Source organism: Syngnathus leptorhynchus, chromosome 6, assembly GCF_054491065.1.
Source record: "Syngnathus leptorhynchus isolate UIUO chromosome 6, UIUO_Slep, whole genome shotgun sequence".
In the NCBI taxonomy this organism is placed as follows: Eukaryota; Metazoa; Chordata; class Actinopteri; order Syngnathiformes; family Syngnathidae; genus Syngnathus; species Syngnathus leptorhynchus.
Genome location: NC_141200.1, coordinates 13168641 through 13187047, shown reverse-complemented (window position 1 = coordinate 13187047; position 18407 = coordinate 13168641). Strand labels below are relative to the sequence as shown.

Genomic DNA, 18407 nt, shown 5'->3' with positions numbered 1-18407 from the left:
ATCCATAAATCCATCCATCCATCCATCCATCCATCCATCCATCCATCCATTTTCTGTACTGCTTTGTCCCCACGGGGTTCGCGAGCGTGCTGGAGCCTATCCCAGCGGTCATCGGGCAGTAGGCGGGGGAGACCCTGAACCGGTCGCCAGCCAATCGCAGAGCACACAGAGACAAACAACCATCCGCACTCACACCTAGGGGCAATTTGGAGTGCTCAATCGGGCCGGGTCATACCAAAGACTATAAAAATGGGACCCATTTCCTCCCTGCTTGGCACTCAGCATTAAGGGTTGGAATTGGGGGGTGAGATCACCAAAATGATTCCCGGGCGCGATTCCGCTGCTGTCCACTGCTCCCCTCTCCCCCAGGGGATGGATCAAAATCACATGGGGATGGGTTAAATGCAGAGGACTAATTTCACCACACCCAGTTGTATGTGTGACAATCATTGGGACTTTTAACTTTTAACAAACTGCTGATTGATTGATGATCTATATTGGTCAAGATGTGATTGACATCTACCAGTTTTGTATTTCGTTTACTGATCCATCATTGAAATCTTCCAGAATGTCTGTTAGTTATTATTGAAATTTGAAAAATATGGAATTGATATTTGACTAATGTAGTACATCATAAGTATTCAAATGTGGCTATACCAATTAGCTACAACAACATTTGTGAAAAAACTTTGATTCAATGTTTTCAACCCTACCCAATTCAGAACCAAGATCACAAAACCTGTTTCAGTTATCCCTTTAACCTAATTGTTGATGAGCGGATGCTGCTCTTTCACAAGCAGTGAGGAACAGAGCAGCCGGTGTGGAGGTGAACAGATCTGTTGTGTTGCTCGGGGGCAGCTGGGCCTGGCTCTTAGCCTGGCTCCATTCCGTCGAATAATGAATTTGAATCACTCGCAACTGAAATACAACAGCTCATCTGTGAAGTGAATTGCAGGTGCACAACTTCTGAACCTCGATATTTGATTACATCTCATAGACAAGAATATACCACTGAGATTGAGTGCAAACAACAACAAAAAAAACAAATACAGAACCGTTTGTTTTACTGAATCAATCAATCTTCCTGATTTGCACTGTTCATGAAAAGGAGTACTCGCATCAATTGGATATGTGTGCACTATTTGATGTATAATAAGGCTGGCTGTACTCTATTTTCAGCAGTACACAAACGTGAAAACACACATACATAAATAGTACCTTGTGGACTATTTCTGCAAATCAAATAAATTGTGTTTGCACCTGATGTGACATACAGTCATGGAAAAAATATATATTTTAATGCTTGGTATCACTAAACGTTTAACATGCAAATAAGAGATGGAAAAATAAACATGCAATGCCTAAAATCATTGCTTTTAACAGAAGACAGACATCGACACAACAACACCATGGAAATGGGACCTTATTAGCTCTTAAAGGGATAATGTGTAGAATATTTTTGGTTTTCACTGTTCATTTGAAAAATATATAAATTCAATGACACATCTATCTATCTATCTATCTATCTATCTATCTATCTATCTATCTATCTATCTATCTATCTATCTATCTATCTATCTATCTATCTATCTATCTATCTATCTATCTATCTATCTATCTATCTATCTATCTATCTATCTATCTATCTATCTATCTATCTATCTATCTATCTATCTATCTATCTATCTATCTATCTATCTATCTATCTATCTATCTATCTATCTATCTATCTATCTATCTATCTATCTATCTATCTATCTATCTATCTATCTATCTATCTATCTATCTATCTATCTATCTATCTATCCATCCATCCATCCATCCATCCATCCATCCATCCATCCATCAATCCATCCATCCATCCATCCCTCCATCCCTCCATCCCTCCCTCCCTCTCTCTCTCTCTCTCTCTCTCTCTCTCTCTCTCTCTCTCTCTCTCTCTCTCTCTCTCTCTGTCTCTCTCTCTCTCTCTCTGTCTCGTCCCCTGGCATGGATTGTTCCGTTAACTTGTTAAGTCAGTTCCAGTATGGCTTTTGACAGCCATTTTGATTTTAGTTTGGACAAAAGTGGTCTTATTCGTATTTTAGTCATCTCTATGTGATAGCTTTAGTGCCCTAGTATAGCCCTTTTGTACCCTGAATATTTTGTCATAAAAACATGTATTGGGATACCGTCATTAAAGGGAACATTGATTTGTGTTCTGTGCGTTCTTTATCCTCAAGGAATGTGGAGTTGTATGTAAGGAATGTATTCAACGTCACGAGAAGGAAACCCACCAGAAGTCATCTTAGGTTGTCACTCCTTAAGTGAGCCTAACTTAAATACATTTATTTCTCCGCTGTGTTTTTTAAGTTATTCTTTGTCACTACTGCTAAAATAGACCCTTTCAAAGTTTGTAAACAATGAGAAGTCATTAATGGGACACGACTTAACTGGAAGCAAAATGATCCCGCTCGCTTGCTTGAAAATGCCCGTTCGCATATTTCAACTGAGTCTTTACATAGCACAAATTGTCATTTGAGTGAATATGTGAGTTAACAATTTAATAGGAATGTCCACCGTGCAATGACCGGACATTTACACCTCACAAAAAACAGAGCGTTTATACCAAACTGTAGACAGCACTAAATCCAAATGGTCGCCACATCCCACAATATAATGCAGTCCTCAAAGCATGCAATATTTGCTTTGAGGTCACTCCAGGCTCTTGCTACCTCAGCAGAGCAACAATCATCATCAAGGACAACTCCCAACCCGGCAATCACTTGTTTAAACTGCTGCCCCCTGGCCTGGCCGGCGTTACAAAGCACACAAAAGCCGCACAGATAGACTCAGGGACAGCTTCTTCCACTGAGCCATCCACACTGTCAACATCCATAAATGAACTGCCACATAATCCACCACAATACATATTTCTGCACTCTTCTCTTCATTATTCACGTTCAATAATTCCCGATTGCATTATTCATATTCCCCTCTTCGTATCGTGCAATCTATTTGCCGGCCATGTTACTTCTAAACATGTAGTAGTGCAATACCTAGTTGTATTTTATATTTTACCTGTACAACTACACAAGTGGAATCATGTATGTACTCTGTATAAATTCCATGTATTGCTGACAAGAAAACCAGTTGTTTATAAGAGCACTACCTTGCTCTCTGTACCATCTCACTATATTATATTTCATCTTATTGCAGGAGGAACGATCAGATTGATTACATGCACATTAACTAGCCTTGTGCATGATTTATTCCTCTGCGGGTGGCATTGACTCCGCTGCAGGTAACAAGGTACTTGCCACCCCGTTGGCTACCCCTGCTGTACAGTGTATGGGTCATTGTTAATCCTTGGTAATCACTAGAACCAGAGCCTCCTTTTCAGCATCCATTATGAACAAATATATGAAAAAATATCAGATTGTTTCCCCTCATCAAAAATTATATTCTGCTGTCCTGAAATTTAAGAAATATATATGTATTAGGTAGTCATGACTGCCTGCAGAACTAACTAATCTCATTTTATAGTGTAAAACAGAGCTGTGCGAAACCTGAGATTTTGGTGACAATTGTAAATATTGGCAGCAGTATCGCCGATGCTGATTCAGATACTGATAATTTTAGGTAGAAAAAATACGATATTTTAAAACGTTTGTTGCCCACGACCTTGGTGAAGATAAGTATTTCAATGAATGAATGAATGAACCAATGACCAAATGAATGACTGAACGACTGACTGAACGACTGACTGAGTGACTGACTGAGTGACTGACTGACTGACTGACTGACTGACTGACTGAATGACTGAATGACTGAATGACTGACCGATCAATGAAAAATTGCTTGTCCTGTTAAATAACATAATTTGTGCAAATTAAACATTCTTGTTGAGTCCTCAACCGTTCCATACCTTCAATGGAAACATGCCTGGATTGTTGTTTTAAATTGCAATCCACAAAGTCATATTAATCTGCATATTCTCAGTGTCTGCCTCTCTTAAATTCCTTAAGTACAGATACCTTCTCCTAGCTTGTTTTGATTTGATCCATTAAATAAGATAATCAGTGCACATTGTTTTGTTTTCCTTCCTGCCGGTATTGTGTTGTATTGCCAATCAGAGTGAACACAAGATAAATTGTGCACTCTGCTTGCAGCTAGCTTACTTTGAGCTATTGTCAATCAGACAGTATATTTTATGTATGCCACAATAGAAAAGATCAAACGTATAATATGAACCTTAACGTAAAATGCCTTGATGTTACATTTCAACTGAAAATCATAATCATTAACAGCATTAATTTTGTTCTTGTTTTATGAGTTGCAAAATCCAGTTGGATATCTTATCCCGAATAGTAAGACAACATACTCGATGGTGGCGCAGCATTCGAACCGCTTTATTCCCACAAGGGTGAAAGGCATGCAAGAACCTATCCCAGCACAGTCTTAAGGGGGTAGGTGGGATAAACCCTGAACTGGACGCCAGCGAATTGCAGGGGACATATCGAGGAACAACCATTTACGCTCACAACCACGGACAAATAGGAGTAGTTCAAATGGCGTACCGTGCATCTTTTTGAAATGTGCGGGGAAACCAGAGTACCCGGAGAATATGCTAACTCCACACAGGAAGGCTTGAACCCTGCACCTCTGAACTGTGAGGCACACGTACTAACCAGCGTCTCACAGTGCCGCCAACAGTAGTGATTAGATTTGATGTGTGTGACTGTAGACATCGTCACATAATTGGATCAGTAGAATGAAGTTTACCAGGTTTAAATTTAAAACAAAATTATAGTTCGTGGATTTTTTTTCAAGTATTCCATTTAATAAGCTCAGGGCTAGTTTCAATGTTGATGCACCTGTCTGTGGCTATTTATAAACTGGCTGTGACAGGCATGGGTAGAGAGCCCTTTATTGGATTTATCAGCACTTTAATGGCGCAGTTATCCATTGTGCTTGCTCTTTATTACTTCTGTCAGTAAAGGTCAGACACATGCATTACGTATTATTATTTAGGCCTCTAACCATCTGCAACAGGCAGTTGGCTAATGGACATTACATCATCACGTGCATGTTTTATACTAGTAGGAAGAACAAAATCTTTGGCTTCATCTATAGGTTTCCACATTGTGAGCATGGTCTCTCTTGTCATCTTTAGAATAAATAATTAAGTACATATTTAAGTAATAAAGGCAATTAAGTCAGTCAGTCAGTCAGTCAGTCAGTCAGTCAGTCAGTCAGTCAGTCAGTCAGTCAGTCAGTAATTAAAAAAAAAAAGTACATTTAAATCAAAAAGGTAAAGTAAGTTAATGAATAAAACGCCAAGTGGGTAGGATAGCTTCATGTTTGTTTGATTTTTAATAAAAATATCACAAGTAGAACTGTAGGGTAGAAAGTGCCGTGAAGGAGGAGGAGGGGCTGTTGATGGAAACATTAACTTCCTGTGCGTTTTAGCATCCCATCGCACTGAGTGGATCATAGAGAGCAGAGCACATCCAGTCACTCATTCATTCGCAGCCATTGATGCTTCGGTAACGGATATAGGAGAAGGGCAGGCTTGGGATCTTTCACTTTCGCGCGTGCGCGTAGATTAATAATAATAATAACAAGAATAAGAATAATCAACGCTGAAGATGTTTTAATTTGAGAAAAAAATCATAAATAAAACATTCATTGCTACTAAGAAAAAAACTGAAAGTCAGACAAACTCTGGTTTTGCGAGACTTGGCGGCTGCGTCGCCATCCAGGGGTGTAGCCGCGGTGTCGAGCCTGTGGTTCATCTCCGCTTGTGTGACTGAGGTGGACGATCGGGCAGGGTGGCCGAGCAGTCAGGAGGATGCTGGAGGGCAATGCCTGGAGAAAGAGAGTATGAGATTTGTCGAAAGGCGCTCGAGCTGCTTTCTGACCTGTGCTCCAAAGGAGAGGTACAGGACGACAACTGCTTGGATTTCACTTACTACTTTAGGGACCTGGCCAGACCTCGTTACACGGACTCTGGTAAGGCTCAAAGCATCACTGGAGTTGACGCGCAACACTGTATGCAAACTGTATTGCAGATAATACGTTTGAGATAACGGATATTGATTTTAATGCTTTCTTATCATATGCATGTAACTTTACCATATCAAATTGTGTGTGCATGTACACGATCCTTCTAACTTTACTGGTGGATAAATTCAGCAGTGGCGACTCAGTTTATTCTTTGGAAAAGCGACAATTGTGGACTTGTTGCTTGCTTGCGTCTTTGAAAGTATCAATTCTGTTTTACACAGCGCATCGACATCAAAGGTAGAGTTGTTAGTATTTCATCTTTTAATGGACTAGATTAGAAGATGGACAGTGAGGTAGAAAAGCCCCACCCATTTCTCCAAGCCCTGATGTGCACTTTGCAGTTACGGCTTCCTCAAAACCAAACAAGAGATACAAACGCATTTATCTTGCTTGTTTGTCTCACCGATAGATGCATTTGGCAACATTTTCAAAATTGCTTAACCATAATATTCAGAGCGAAAACAAGCCACCTTGGAAAACTTTCAAACAATATCATGAAGCAAAACAGGACATTAATTAAAATAACAGCATGACGTATCATACTGTACATACAATGGGAATACATGCGCGAGCTATTGTATAGCCTAAATATTAATATTTTCCATACCCTGAGCAGATCTATGTAAATGGCTTGTGTGTGTGGTGCTCGTTGACTTTGTTAATTGCCTGTGAGGCGTGGCATTTGCCTTTTAAAATTGATACAATCCATCATTAAACATGTATGATGAAGAGGAATTTCAAGCTACTAGATTGGTTCCCCCGAGGAGCTGTGACCCACTTCCTCTTGTATTAGACTGCTCGAAATGCATGCACACGTAGTTTGATTCACATCAAGCAACCCGTCCTGTAAACGGAGAGACTGCAGTCAGTCGAGTACTGTACAATGAATAGTTATGCAATTTGACAAAAAAAAAGTGGGTGGAAATAACTCCCGTTGGGATCCTGTTGAGACACTTTTACAGGTGGTTTATAAAGGATTTTGTGTCCCGATACATGCATTTAAGTTGATCCATTGTAAAAAAAATTATGTTTAAGTGTTGATGTGCCATAAGGCAACTTCCAGCACACACCCAAAACTACACCATTTGCCGTTTTGACCCTCTTAATTCTCATATTTGTCTGAATTAACCACACCGCTCTTTAAATTGCCTGACTATAATGAACTAAATAGGTCCCTTCACACAAAGATCATTACTGTTACACCACAGACATTGTATATAAAAAATAAAGCACTCCTACTGAATTTAAAGATAATTCCCCACAAACATGGCAGCTGATGCAAATGTTTGCTGTCTTCTGCTTTCATGTCATGATAACTGCATAATTTCATACATGTTCTGAAAATTAATTCATGAGACGTGCCATGCCATTCATTACTTTTAGTATAAATGCCCACTTAATTCTTGGGAGTCACAGGCTCAGTAGGGGAAACAAACAAACAAACAAACAAACAAACAAACAAACAAACAAACAAACTAACTGAACAAATAAACGTAAATAGCAACCTTTGGTTACCGCACATTGTTGTTTTTTTGATGGGCCAAAGCCATGAACATCTTTAGTAAATGCTACATGGGAGTAAAATCAAGTTATTCAAATCCCTTTAAAGGTGTATGAATGCCATTGCTACATAATAGCATATACAGTACTTGCAAAGCACATTCAAAGCATGGATGAGGGAGCATGCATATATTAAAAAACGTCTAATAGGTGAATTAGACATTTCTTTGAAGAGGAACATGTGTAAATGACCCATTAAAAATTGCATATGAATAAAATTATGAATTAAGTATTGTAGAAGCAACATGTCAAACACATCATTCTAAATATATTACTTGACTCTAAATATGAACAATGGCATGTATAATAAAAGCTTGCTTAGATGTTCGAAAAAAAACATCTCTTCATTCAAGAATGGTAACTGGATGTCTGTAAATATAACGACTGTTCATGGGTGAAGCCGAAAATGTTGAAAATGTAAACCTGTCCGTACACCTCAGTTAAGATAAGCTGAGCGTCTGAATTCAACACAAATGCTGTATTTTTCTCCACTCATTGTCATTTTGATTAGTTCTACATAAACAAGGCAGCATAATTCATTGTTAGCTGCTGCTTTCTGGTTGGAGCTTGGATCAAAGGGATATGGCATGAACAAATGGTTGATGCTGCTCTAGTTACCGGCCTCGAAAATGTGTTGATATTACAAACAGCACAGGGAAAACTTTGCAGCCTTTAATTAGGTCAACACCACTGCAAGCTTTCTTATTAATGTTGACCTGGAGACCATCTGCATGGGCTTATATGTGACTGTCCTTTAGGGCTGGGCGTGGGCTATATGAATAAACTTGACTTGTCTTAATTTTAAAAAACTAATAATTTTCAATATTTACCGATCTAAACACATAATCATAATAATCATAATAATCATAATAATCATAATAATACAAACTTTTATGATATTATATTATCATATAATAATAATGATAATAAGAATACGAATAAGAATAAGAATAACAACAACAAAGTCTGCCTCAAAGTTCAGAGGTTGCGGGTTCTGGCCCTCCCTGTTTGGAGTTTGCATGTTCTCCCTGTGTCTGCGTGGGTTTCCTCTGGGAATTCTGATTTCCTCAAAGCACTTACACACCCATTCACACTCTGGTGGTGGACAACTATGTGAGCAGCTGCAGCTGGCCTGAGGCATTCTGAAGGGAGCGAGGCTGCCAGAGTGCGCCTACGGCCCCTCTGACCACCACTAAACATTCGTATGTAGAAATACACCAATGTGAGTGGTACTGAAGGAAAGGTACGTGGTGTCTTGCCCCAAAACACGACATGTGACTCGGACAGACCTGGATTCAAATCGCCAATGCTTCGGTGACTGAACGACCTGCTCTGCTGCCTGAGCCATGCCCCCCAATTTATGGGGGCATGAAATACTTATATTGAGAAATATTTTTCAACCTTATCATCCAGCCCTACGAAGCGCATTATGTTTAAAAATGCATTTGATTTATCTATATTTTTCCAGCTTATTTGACATTTTCATAGTTGCATTGACCGCTTATTAAAAGTTTAGTATTATATGTTAAAATAAATTAGCTATATTAAGCCTTTTTTTTCCTTATCCTTGTCAAATGCAAAAAAATCAATATGCATCTATATCTCTATATCAACCAATATTTGTATCATATCATTTTGTATCATAATCATAGCACCTTGCCCTATCACATACTGTTTTTTTACCTGTGTTCTAACCTTTTGCTTGCCACAACAGAAATGTAGTATTCTTTCTTGAAATGATAAACTAAACTTTCTAATTCTTTGCACAGTGTTGTTATTTCTTTAATTGCCCCAGATGGAAAAAAAAAACCTAATTGAATAGAGACCAAGGAAGAACCCCCCCACCACCACCACCAAAATACAAAACCAAATGGACAAAAGTCATAGACGCTTAATGTTAGTCAGTGGTTTTATTCCATAGCTCCGGAAGTATTGCATTTCTCATTATGTAAAGTAGTCTGACAGCTGTTGCGTAGTTTTGCTCTCATTCTTTTCTTCTTTTTCAATGACGAGAATATTGGCTTAATTTGTAATTCACACTCCATATTTAAAGTAAGAGGATGTGATTGCACTTGCACCGGTCTTTTTCATTCATGGTCCATGTATCTTGCCTTATTGCGCTTAAAATTGTGTTCATAAAATCTAAACAGCGGCATTCTATACTTGGCAGCTTTTTGAGTTGATTTTTATTTTAACAGCAAGAGTTTTATCAACAAAATAAAGGAAAGATGCTTTGATGATCCTCCCAAAAGGATCCTATTGTTCATCCAATCTTGACAAATCTTCTCACCTCCCCTCCCGACCAGGGACACCATCTTTTCTGCTTACTTGACTGAAAAGGAGTTCTTCACAGTATCAATCAGCTCCACTGTAATCTGCTCAAGAAAGCAGGGATGATACAGCTCATTGGGCAATGTGGCAACTAATGCATGGCCACCGATTATTTTTTTTGACCAATCACGGCAACGGAAATCCTAATCAAGCAGAAACCTCAATTTCATCAAAAAATGCATAAATCGGTTCTCACTGCTCTTCTTCCAAAAGGAAACTGTAGTACAGTGATCCCTCGCTATTTTGCGGTTCGTCTTTCGCGGCCTGAGTGCATCGCGTGTTTTTAAGAATATTAAATACTAGGGAATTCCGGTGCATTGCGGCGTTTTTGCGGCGTCACTAAAAGCGCGGGGCTTTGTCTGCCAATATGACTTTACAGCACACTATTCACCAGTAGAGGAGACGAGACCAATGGGAACATGCTGATCTGTATCCTTGCAGCTAATTAACTTGGACTTGTAAAAGCAGTTCTAATCACGCTTTACGTATCTCAGACTCCTGCAGTCAGTTTTGGCACGGGCGACATTGGCGGCCGCCCGGGGCAGCATTTTTTTGTCACGTGGCGGGTGGCATGAGCCCAAAACAAAAATTATATATTGTGTGCCGCAAAGTGGTATTCTAATATTTGTCATATCTCTGTGTGGGGAATTGGCAATTTAGCGTCCCCTTCAGCTGCAGGCCGACCGGACTAGCCTGAGGCTAGTGAGGAGTTTCCGAATTAACGTAACAAGTCAATGAGCGATTGGCTAAGGAAGCGTTATGGTAGCCAGTCAGATCCAGTGTTTTTATACGTGTGCCAACATACATTCGTCAGTAGTCAGACGCAACACAGAGAAGAGGCAAAAATGGTGAGTCAGGAGCAAGCTGATGAAAAGTTAGCATTCTCAAGGTGGCAATATCAACATTGTTTCAAATTCATTGAGGTTAAAGGCCAAAACATGAATGTACTGTTTTATGTATTTTCTAATTGTAACACTTTCCCTGGTAACGAGTTACTTTTATTCAGTATTTTGCGTTTTAGTTCAAGATGTCCGTCGTTGAGCAAGGAAAACAAAAATGGTTGAAACAGTTGGTTCTTTATTTAATGAGATCCATCCATCCATTTTCTGAACCGCTTAGTCCCCACGGGGGTCGCGGGCGTACTGGAGCCTATCCCAGCCATCATCAGGCAGCAGGCGGGGGACACCCTGAACTGGTTGCCAGCCAATCGCAGGCCACACAGGGACGAACAACCATCCGCACTCACACTCACACCTAGGGGCAATTTGGAGTGCTCAATCGGCCTACCAAGCATGTTTTTGGGATATGGGAGGAAACCGGAGTGCTCGGGGAAAACCCACGCGGGCTCGGGGAGGACATGCAAACTCCACACAGGGAGGGTCGGAGGTGGAATTGAACCCGCACCCTCTTAACTGTGAGGCGGACGCGCGTCTCTGTGTGCTCTGCGATTGGCTGGCAACCGATTCAGGGTGTCCCCCGCCTTCTGCCCGATGACGGCTGGGATAGGCTCCAGCACGCCCGCAACCCCCGTGGGGACAAAACGGTTCAGAAAATGAATGGATGGATGAATAATTTGTGATATAGCCTACCTTTTACATTTGTTAGCATTCTGTTTAGGTTAGTCTTCTGCCTTCCCGTATGCTTGCTTGGCTTATAGGCTACATTTTGTAATTCAGTCTTAACTCGACAAACATGACATATAATTTTAAGATGATAAGATTGTGCTTTGCAACAAGACAAGTTCAGTTATTAGGCCTACTTATTTCCCTTGGGTTAACGTTTGGCCTTAATTAGCTAACGAAATGTTCATATCTGAAGCTAGTTTCATGAATGATGATTTGCCATTTGTGCAATTACTATATTTTGTGACAACTGTATTTTGTGTTATAACTGAAAGTGTGTCAAGCATAGAATTTGGGGATGTTACCAAGGAGCTCCATGAAAGATAGATTAATGTAATTTATTCCATTATTATTACCATTATTATATATTGTTGGATAGATGGAAGGTTGGTCCCAATTATCGTTTCTGCAGGCCTGATTGTCCGTTGCAGTGTATGCTTGTCTTGTTTGGTGGCCGATCCAAACCAGACAGTAATGGAGGTGCAGAGGATAGACTGGATGATGGCAGTATAGAAGGTCTTCAGCAGCTCCTGTGGCAAGTTGAACTTCCTGAGCTGTCTCAGAAAGTACAGCCTCTGCTGGGCCTTCTTCCGGGCAGAGTCTATGTGGCCGGTTCATTTCAGGTCCCGATATATTGTGGATCCCAGGAACTTGAAGGTGTCTGTGGAGGGAATAGCATTATTGAGGATAGTGAGAGTGGGAAGTGGTGAAGGGTCTCTCCTGAAGTCCACTGTCATCTCCACGGTCTTGAGCGGGTTCAGCTTGAGGTGGTTTTGGCTGCACCAGTGGACGAACCGCTCCACCTACTGTCTGTACGCAGTCTTGTCACCATCCTGGATCAGTCCGATGAGAGTGGTGTCATCCGCATACTTCAGGAGCTTCACAGAAGAGTCGCAATCATTGGTATATAGAGAGAAGAGCAGTTGGGAGAGGACGCACCCCTGTGGGGCGCCAGTGTTGGTGGTCTGGGGGTTTGATGTGATGGTCCCAAACCTCACCTGCTGTCTCCTGTTGGTTAGGAAGCTGGTGATCCACTGACAGGTGGATGCAGGCACCGCGAGCGGGATGAGCTTCTGGTGGAGGATGTCAGGAGCGATGGTGTTGAACACCTAGCTGAAGTCCACAAACAGGATCCTGGTATATGTCCCTGGGGTGTCTAGGTGTTGCAGGATGTAGTGCAGTTGACGTCCATTTGTACATTTTTGTGGACTCACTTTAGGACTTGGTAAAATGGGTTTCCTGGATAATCTGAACCAAGTTATGATTCTCTCACATTCTCCTTTGCCACTTGATTATGTTTGCCCCCCCCTCCCAAACGTTCTACGTACCTCCCTTCTTTTTAATTCTGTTTGCCCCCCCCCCCTCCCAAACGTTCTACGTACCTCCCTTCTTTTTAATTCTGTGTATTCCTCCAGGTATTGTTAATGCTGAGCAATTTTCCCACTCTGCAGAAGAACATTATGCAAATATTTCCCTTTAGACTCGCTCTCCAAAGCCTTTTCACTTATTGTTTCTTATTGACCTACTGCTGACTCGGCTGCTGCATCTTATTGAGTTGTTCTCGGAGGTTGACTATTGGGAGGAGGCAATACGGTACAATCTAATGTGCTGGCATATACGTATAGTAGCCTCTCTCTTGCTTTGACAGCAGCATTCTACAGAAAATAATAAACTGGCCTTAATCATAGGCTTTCATTGGGTAATCTATTCCAATATTATGAGTGCAGTAAAGCAAACCTATGCATCTCATCCATAGTTTCAGTCACAGCAGTGAAACAAGGTTACTCGCTTATGGTGTTCAACAAGTGTCATGCCTACATCTTGGTATGAGAGCACTGCCATGGTGCCTAAACGGATTTCAGTACCCATCATGCTTTAATATTGAATATTTCACATCCACCCTTTAAACCATGTTTAGTGCAGCCCAGTTTTGTAAATCTGGCCTTTTTTAACATCAGTTTAAAATTGCTTATGTGGTTTCAGATTAAATAAGTGTGTAGGATTTAAAGTGGACCCATGGAGACCCCATATTGTGGTCTTGCTGGGAAAGGAAGCAATAATTTGGTCAACATCTGGTGTCCCCATTGTTGTGTCTAGTCTTCTATTTGTCAAAATAATCCCCATCTTTCCATTTAATGCACGTCACCATGTGGAACCCACCACCAACTATTGAGTGAATAGCCAGATGTCTTGCCTATGGATGGAAATCTTTTTTCTTCATTAGGTGATTTTAATATTTTCATTAGTCACCGCAGTCAGGAACTGGTGCGATCCTCAGTTCCCTCTTTTACATTTTTTCCGAGGTGACTTTAATACGCTGCCAAAATCCATGAGTAGACAACATCCGATTCCAACGGATCTGAGTTATTGTCCCAATTTTGTAGCGTCAATATTGATCAAAGGTTTGTCAAGCTGTCAATGAAAATAAACCCCACTGCCTGCAACCATGTATGGAGAGTAAGAGAGCTTGACGACTGAAAAAAAGCTAAATGATTATAGCCAATTTGAAGTCGACTCGACTATAATTATCTTAGTGCCAACTGCAAGAAATTAGAAGTTAAAAGCTGATGACCCTGCCTCTCGCCCAAAACCATTTGGGATGGGCTTTAGCAAACCTAATAAGTTTAAGTGGTTTAGAAAATGGATAGATGGATAGATGGATAGTGCAATCATACTGTCAGCGGTGGACATAAACATTTTGATCTGGATCTCAAAGATGACAAAGTAAGACTAACTTTTCCATTTGTTTATTGCCATTCATATAACAGAATGAACCATGTCTTCGATTAATAATTAACTAACAAATCTGGTGTTCAATTAAAAAGGCAAGATTTCACACTGAATGTAAATTGAGACAAATCAGCACTATTTAAGTCTTCCTACTTTTTGTGCCAGTTTTTTTTATGGTATTTTGTGAAATCAGATACCTCGGCTCAGTAAAGGTTTGATAAAACTGATGTCGCCCAAGCATCTTTTTTTACGCACAAAGATAGCTCATTGATGAGCTTGCATATTTTCCATATGGAATATATGAAGCAAGCCCATCTGTCAGGTTACTCAGCTACACCACCAAACACCCAACCAACTCATTGGTGTCACTAGTGAGACATTAATCAACGGCAATAAGCTCACGAGGCTGTGAATTCATAGGCTGTGAATTTTCTTATTGATGATGTACAAAAAAGGTGAAAAAACTTGTCATCGTAATCTTTTAAAACATGTCCACTTTTTGGCCCTACAAGGTTATAAAATGCCTTTGATTGCTTTACTTTGGTTGGCATGTATTTTTCTGCTGTCCATTTTTAAAAAGAAAAAAAAAAAACGATGACAAAAATGATGCCCAACTTCAAAAGAATACATTTACGTATTTAAGTGTGTCTTTGTAAAATGTGCCAATAAGCTAAGAGCCCACAATGTGGAGTGTGGGCTGTTGCCATAAAACCAAGCAGTAAAGCCTTTACAAACTTCTGTTGCATTTAAAAACTCTGCATTAATTTATAAAGACCCCAAATAACCATGGCTAAAGTGCATGTTTACTATAAGTATTTATAGATATTGTTGGCGGCAGTGTAGCTCATGATCTACTAAGATTGCGATCATTTATTCAAATCTCCAAGGTTAGCAACCATGAGTGCCACATTTGGACATACCAGCGCCGTTCTCTGTGGAATACCCACAGCAGGTACTGTCAAAACAAACAAAAAACAATGTGTAAACGCCTTAAAGTGTACTTGTGGAGCTCAACACACATTTACGGTTACATTGGCTGTATTAAGCAAGTTATGGTAGCTCTATGACCCTATTTGTCGATACGCCTTAGACGTAGCCGTATTCCCCCAAAGACGTTGAGCTAAAGGAGTGCCTGCCGTAGGGGAGCAGCATTGACAGTGGTCTTGGCTCACCGCGTATCCAATACAAGATGATATTTTCTAGGTCCGGATCTGACGCATCAATACAGCGCAGTACTTTCTTCGCCAGATTCTGACATTTGAGACATTCTTGCAATTTTCCAGTGTCAACATTGACGGGTGTGTGTGTGTGTGTGTGTGCGTGTGTATGTGTGTGTGAGTGTGGGTGGTAGTGTGTGTAAATTTGATGCACTTGCCCATTTGTACAACTCTGCATTTAAAACTTAGGACAGGGCACCTGGAACTCCTCCCAGGGAGACCAGGACTAATTGTCACTGTGTGCTGAACCGACCCAGACACAAGGAAATGCAGAGTTGAACGCTGTTTTGCCATCTGGCTTTTCAAAACCGTTTACACAAGCAGAAAAGTTTTTCCTTCTGCCTCTTATTTTGTTGAGCTACGCTGGCAAAATTATCCTTCCACCGACTGTACCTTTAAAATGGGGGCCATTACAGTTTATCTCATTTTATCAATCAAATTGTGCTGTAAACTCATCTAAAAACTAATTTTGTTTTCGTCAGAATGAAATCTACTTGTTCACAATATGGTCTCCTGCAAAAATATGATTTTGGCAGGATAAGAATTTGGCCTAACCCCAACAATAAACGACACAGACAACATGCAAAATGAATTGTGCAGCAATATTGCCATTTTGCAGACACGTTTCCTGAGCACACCCTACATCCAGATCTACATCCACATTTTTTAGTATGAACGAATGTTTGTGGCCATCTTTGCACACGCACAAATGAATTATTAGGTGCCTTTTTGTAGTACCATAATCAAATCGTTAGTTACTTTTGTGTTAATCAGGCTGAAACTTTTGAAGTTTTAAATTTGGTCTTGTAGTAGCTAAGTTGGTTGATTTGTTAGCCATTTTGGAGTCTTGTAGTATGTGCAGGTTTGTCTATAGACTTTCCAACACCATCAAAACCTGTGTCTGCCTTGGAGGAGCAAAAAGACAGCAGACATATTTGTGTGGATGGGAAGATTTTTTTTCTTTTCAAGTGTGACATTGTTATTGTTTTTGAACAATTTCAAACATCATGTCTAGTTATGTGTGCTGGTGTGCGAGGTAGAGTGGAAAAGTGCAGTTCTAGTGATAACCAGTAACTACTAGTAGTTAACTCATTCAACTATGAAGCGCTTTGGTGCACACTAGCTTCGTGTAATTTAACCTTTCAATTTGTTATTGTTGTCTGTTTCATTATTGTTTGTGATGTTTACCCGAGCCGTTTTCCCCTGGCATCCGAGAACACCTCAGCAACTTCAAAGTTGCCCTACAGTGCAATCCCACCGAGATCGCCATCTCAACAAATTGGTGCGATCCTCAGTTCCCTTTGATGTCAAGCAATAAAATGAAGAAGCAGACGAGGTGGTTTTGCTACTTAAGGCTGCCATTCAAGGTGTTTGCTGTGAGGCCATAGTTCTCCTTTCTTTTGGTGATACCCCAAGCAGGGTTTCTCCACTGATTAAAAATGAACATTGGGCCACTTTGGAACATCTTTTCCCACTCTGAAATCTCAAAAGGATTGGCAAATTGCTCACCATCTGGCAATGTTTATTTTTTTAAAGTAAATTTCACCGTCCATTACAGTTAGCTTGTGTGTACAAATTATTAACCCCTGTCCTTTATGCATCAACTGTGCCCATGCATCCTGATTAGTCATCGTTGTTTACAAAGATGGAAAGGGGACATAATAAAATAATGAATGCGTGTGGAGCGACTTTCCATTTCAATATGATACTGTATTCAGTGTTGTTGGTTGTTCAGCTAACCTGAAACATGTTTTTATCAAAGAGAGATTTGGAACAAATCAATAAAAGAAACCATCTGTCCCTGTGTTTTTTATGGTGTTTTAAGCTTGAGTCATCTCAGACCCAGCAGACCATTAGTATCAGAGCTTCTGTCCAGAAAATCCAATCACATTGTTGGACAGGTATAAAAAGGCTCTGATGCTCTCCATTTATGTGATTGTAGATTGTAAAAGCTTCACATACTTTTGCTACTCCTACTTGGTAACTCAAAGGAGCTCTTTGATTGTCCCAGATTACTAGCCTTTTTTGCCATGTTTTCTGCCCAAATTCTTTTTCCCCGGGGCGGCTCGGTGGCGCAATGGGTAGCACATCCACCTCACAGGAGGGTGCCGGTTCGATTCCACCTGCGATCTCATGGATGGATTCACCCTGAAAGCGCGTCATATAGGAAATATTTGTTTTTTTTAGAAAGACATGTTTTCAGGCCAAAGGGCAGCTGAAGGGGTCCTTTTGTCACCCATCACTGTTAATTTTCACACACATCGAAGTCTGTTGACATTTTATCAAAAGTCAAGCAATATGCACATAAGTAAGTCAGTAATTTTGATGTGATGTGAATTGGATGGAAGAGAGAATACTGCCACTTATTCTACTACTGTGTTCGGCCGGCTGTGTGGATGAGGTGCTTCTGCGAACTTCCCCCCTTCCGATTCAAAAACAATCCTAACTATCCATAACACTGTAATAAAGCAGTCATAAGGCCTATAAATTGTTCACAGAAATTTAGCATATCACTAGCACTATGGTTTACGAGCTACTCATTTAGCTTTGTATGGTCCATATATCATCCATTTAAAATACTCCTTGAAAATGTATTTACGATGAAAACAAAATTGGGGTCCATGACCAAACCCTGATAGACGGGAGGTCACGTAGAATTGAAGGGTGTAAAAATGAGGTTCGGGTGTAAATATAAACATAAACTACACAAGCTGTAGCAGTAATCCCAAAGAGCAAAGAACAAAGAATGTCCTCTGAACATCAGAATGAATCTGGCCTGCCAGCTAGGCTGCAACATGAAGTTGGACCTCCATGTTGCTCTGATTCATGCCTGGGCCCACATAACAGCAGCACAGCTCACTCCACGGGCCACAAGCCCAATCACATTACATTAATCAAA

At 40.4% G+C, this 18407-nt stretch overlaps 1 protein-coding gene across 1 annotated transcript in view; it reads left to right on the top strand.

Annotated features, from left to right (window-relative positions):
- Positions 1-5525: 5525 nt before the first annotated feature.
- The window catches only part of syt9b (synaptotagmin IXb), a 30871-nt gene continuing 17989 nt past the window's right edge, over positions 5526-18407 (top strand). The window contains exon 1 of the mRNA XM_085915146.1: positions 5526-5994. Within this exon, the coding sequence (XP_085771272.1) occupies positions 5847-5994 (148 nt within the window). The 5' untranslated portion in view covers positions 5526-5846. The remainder of the gene's footprint in view (positions 5995-18407) is intronic.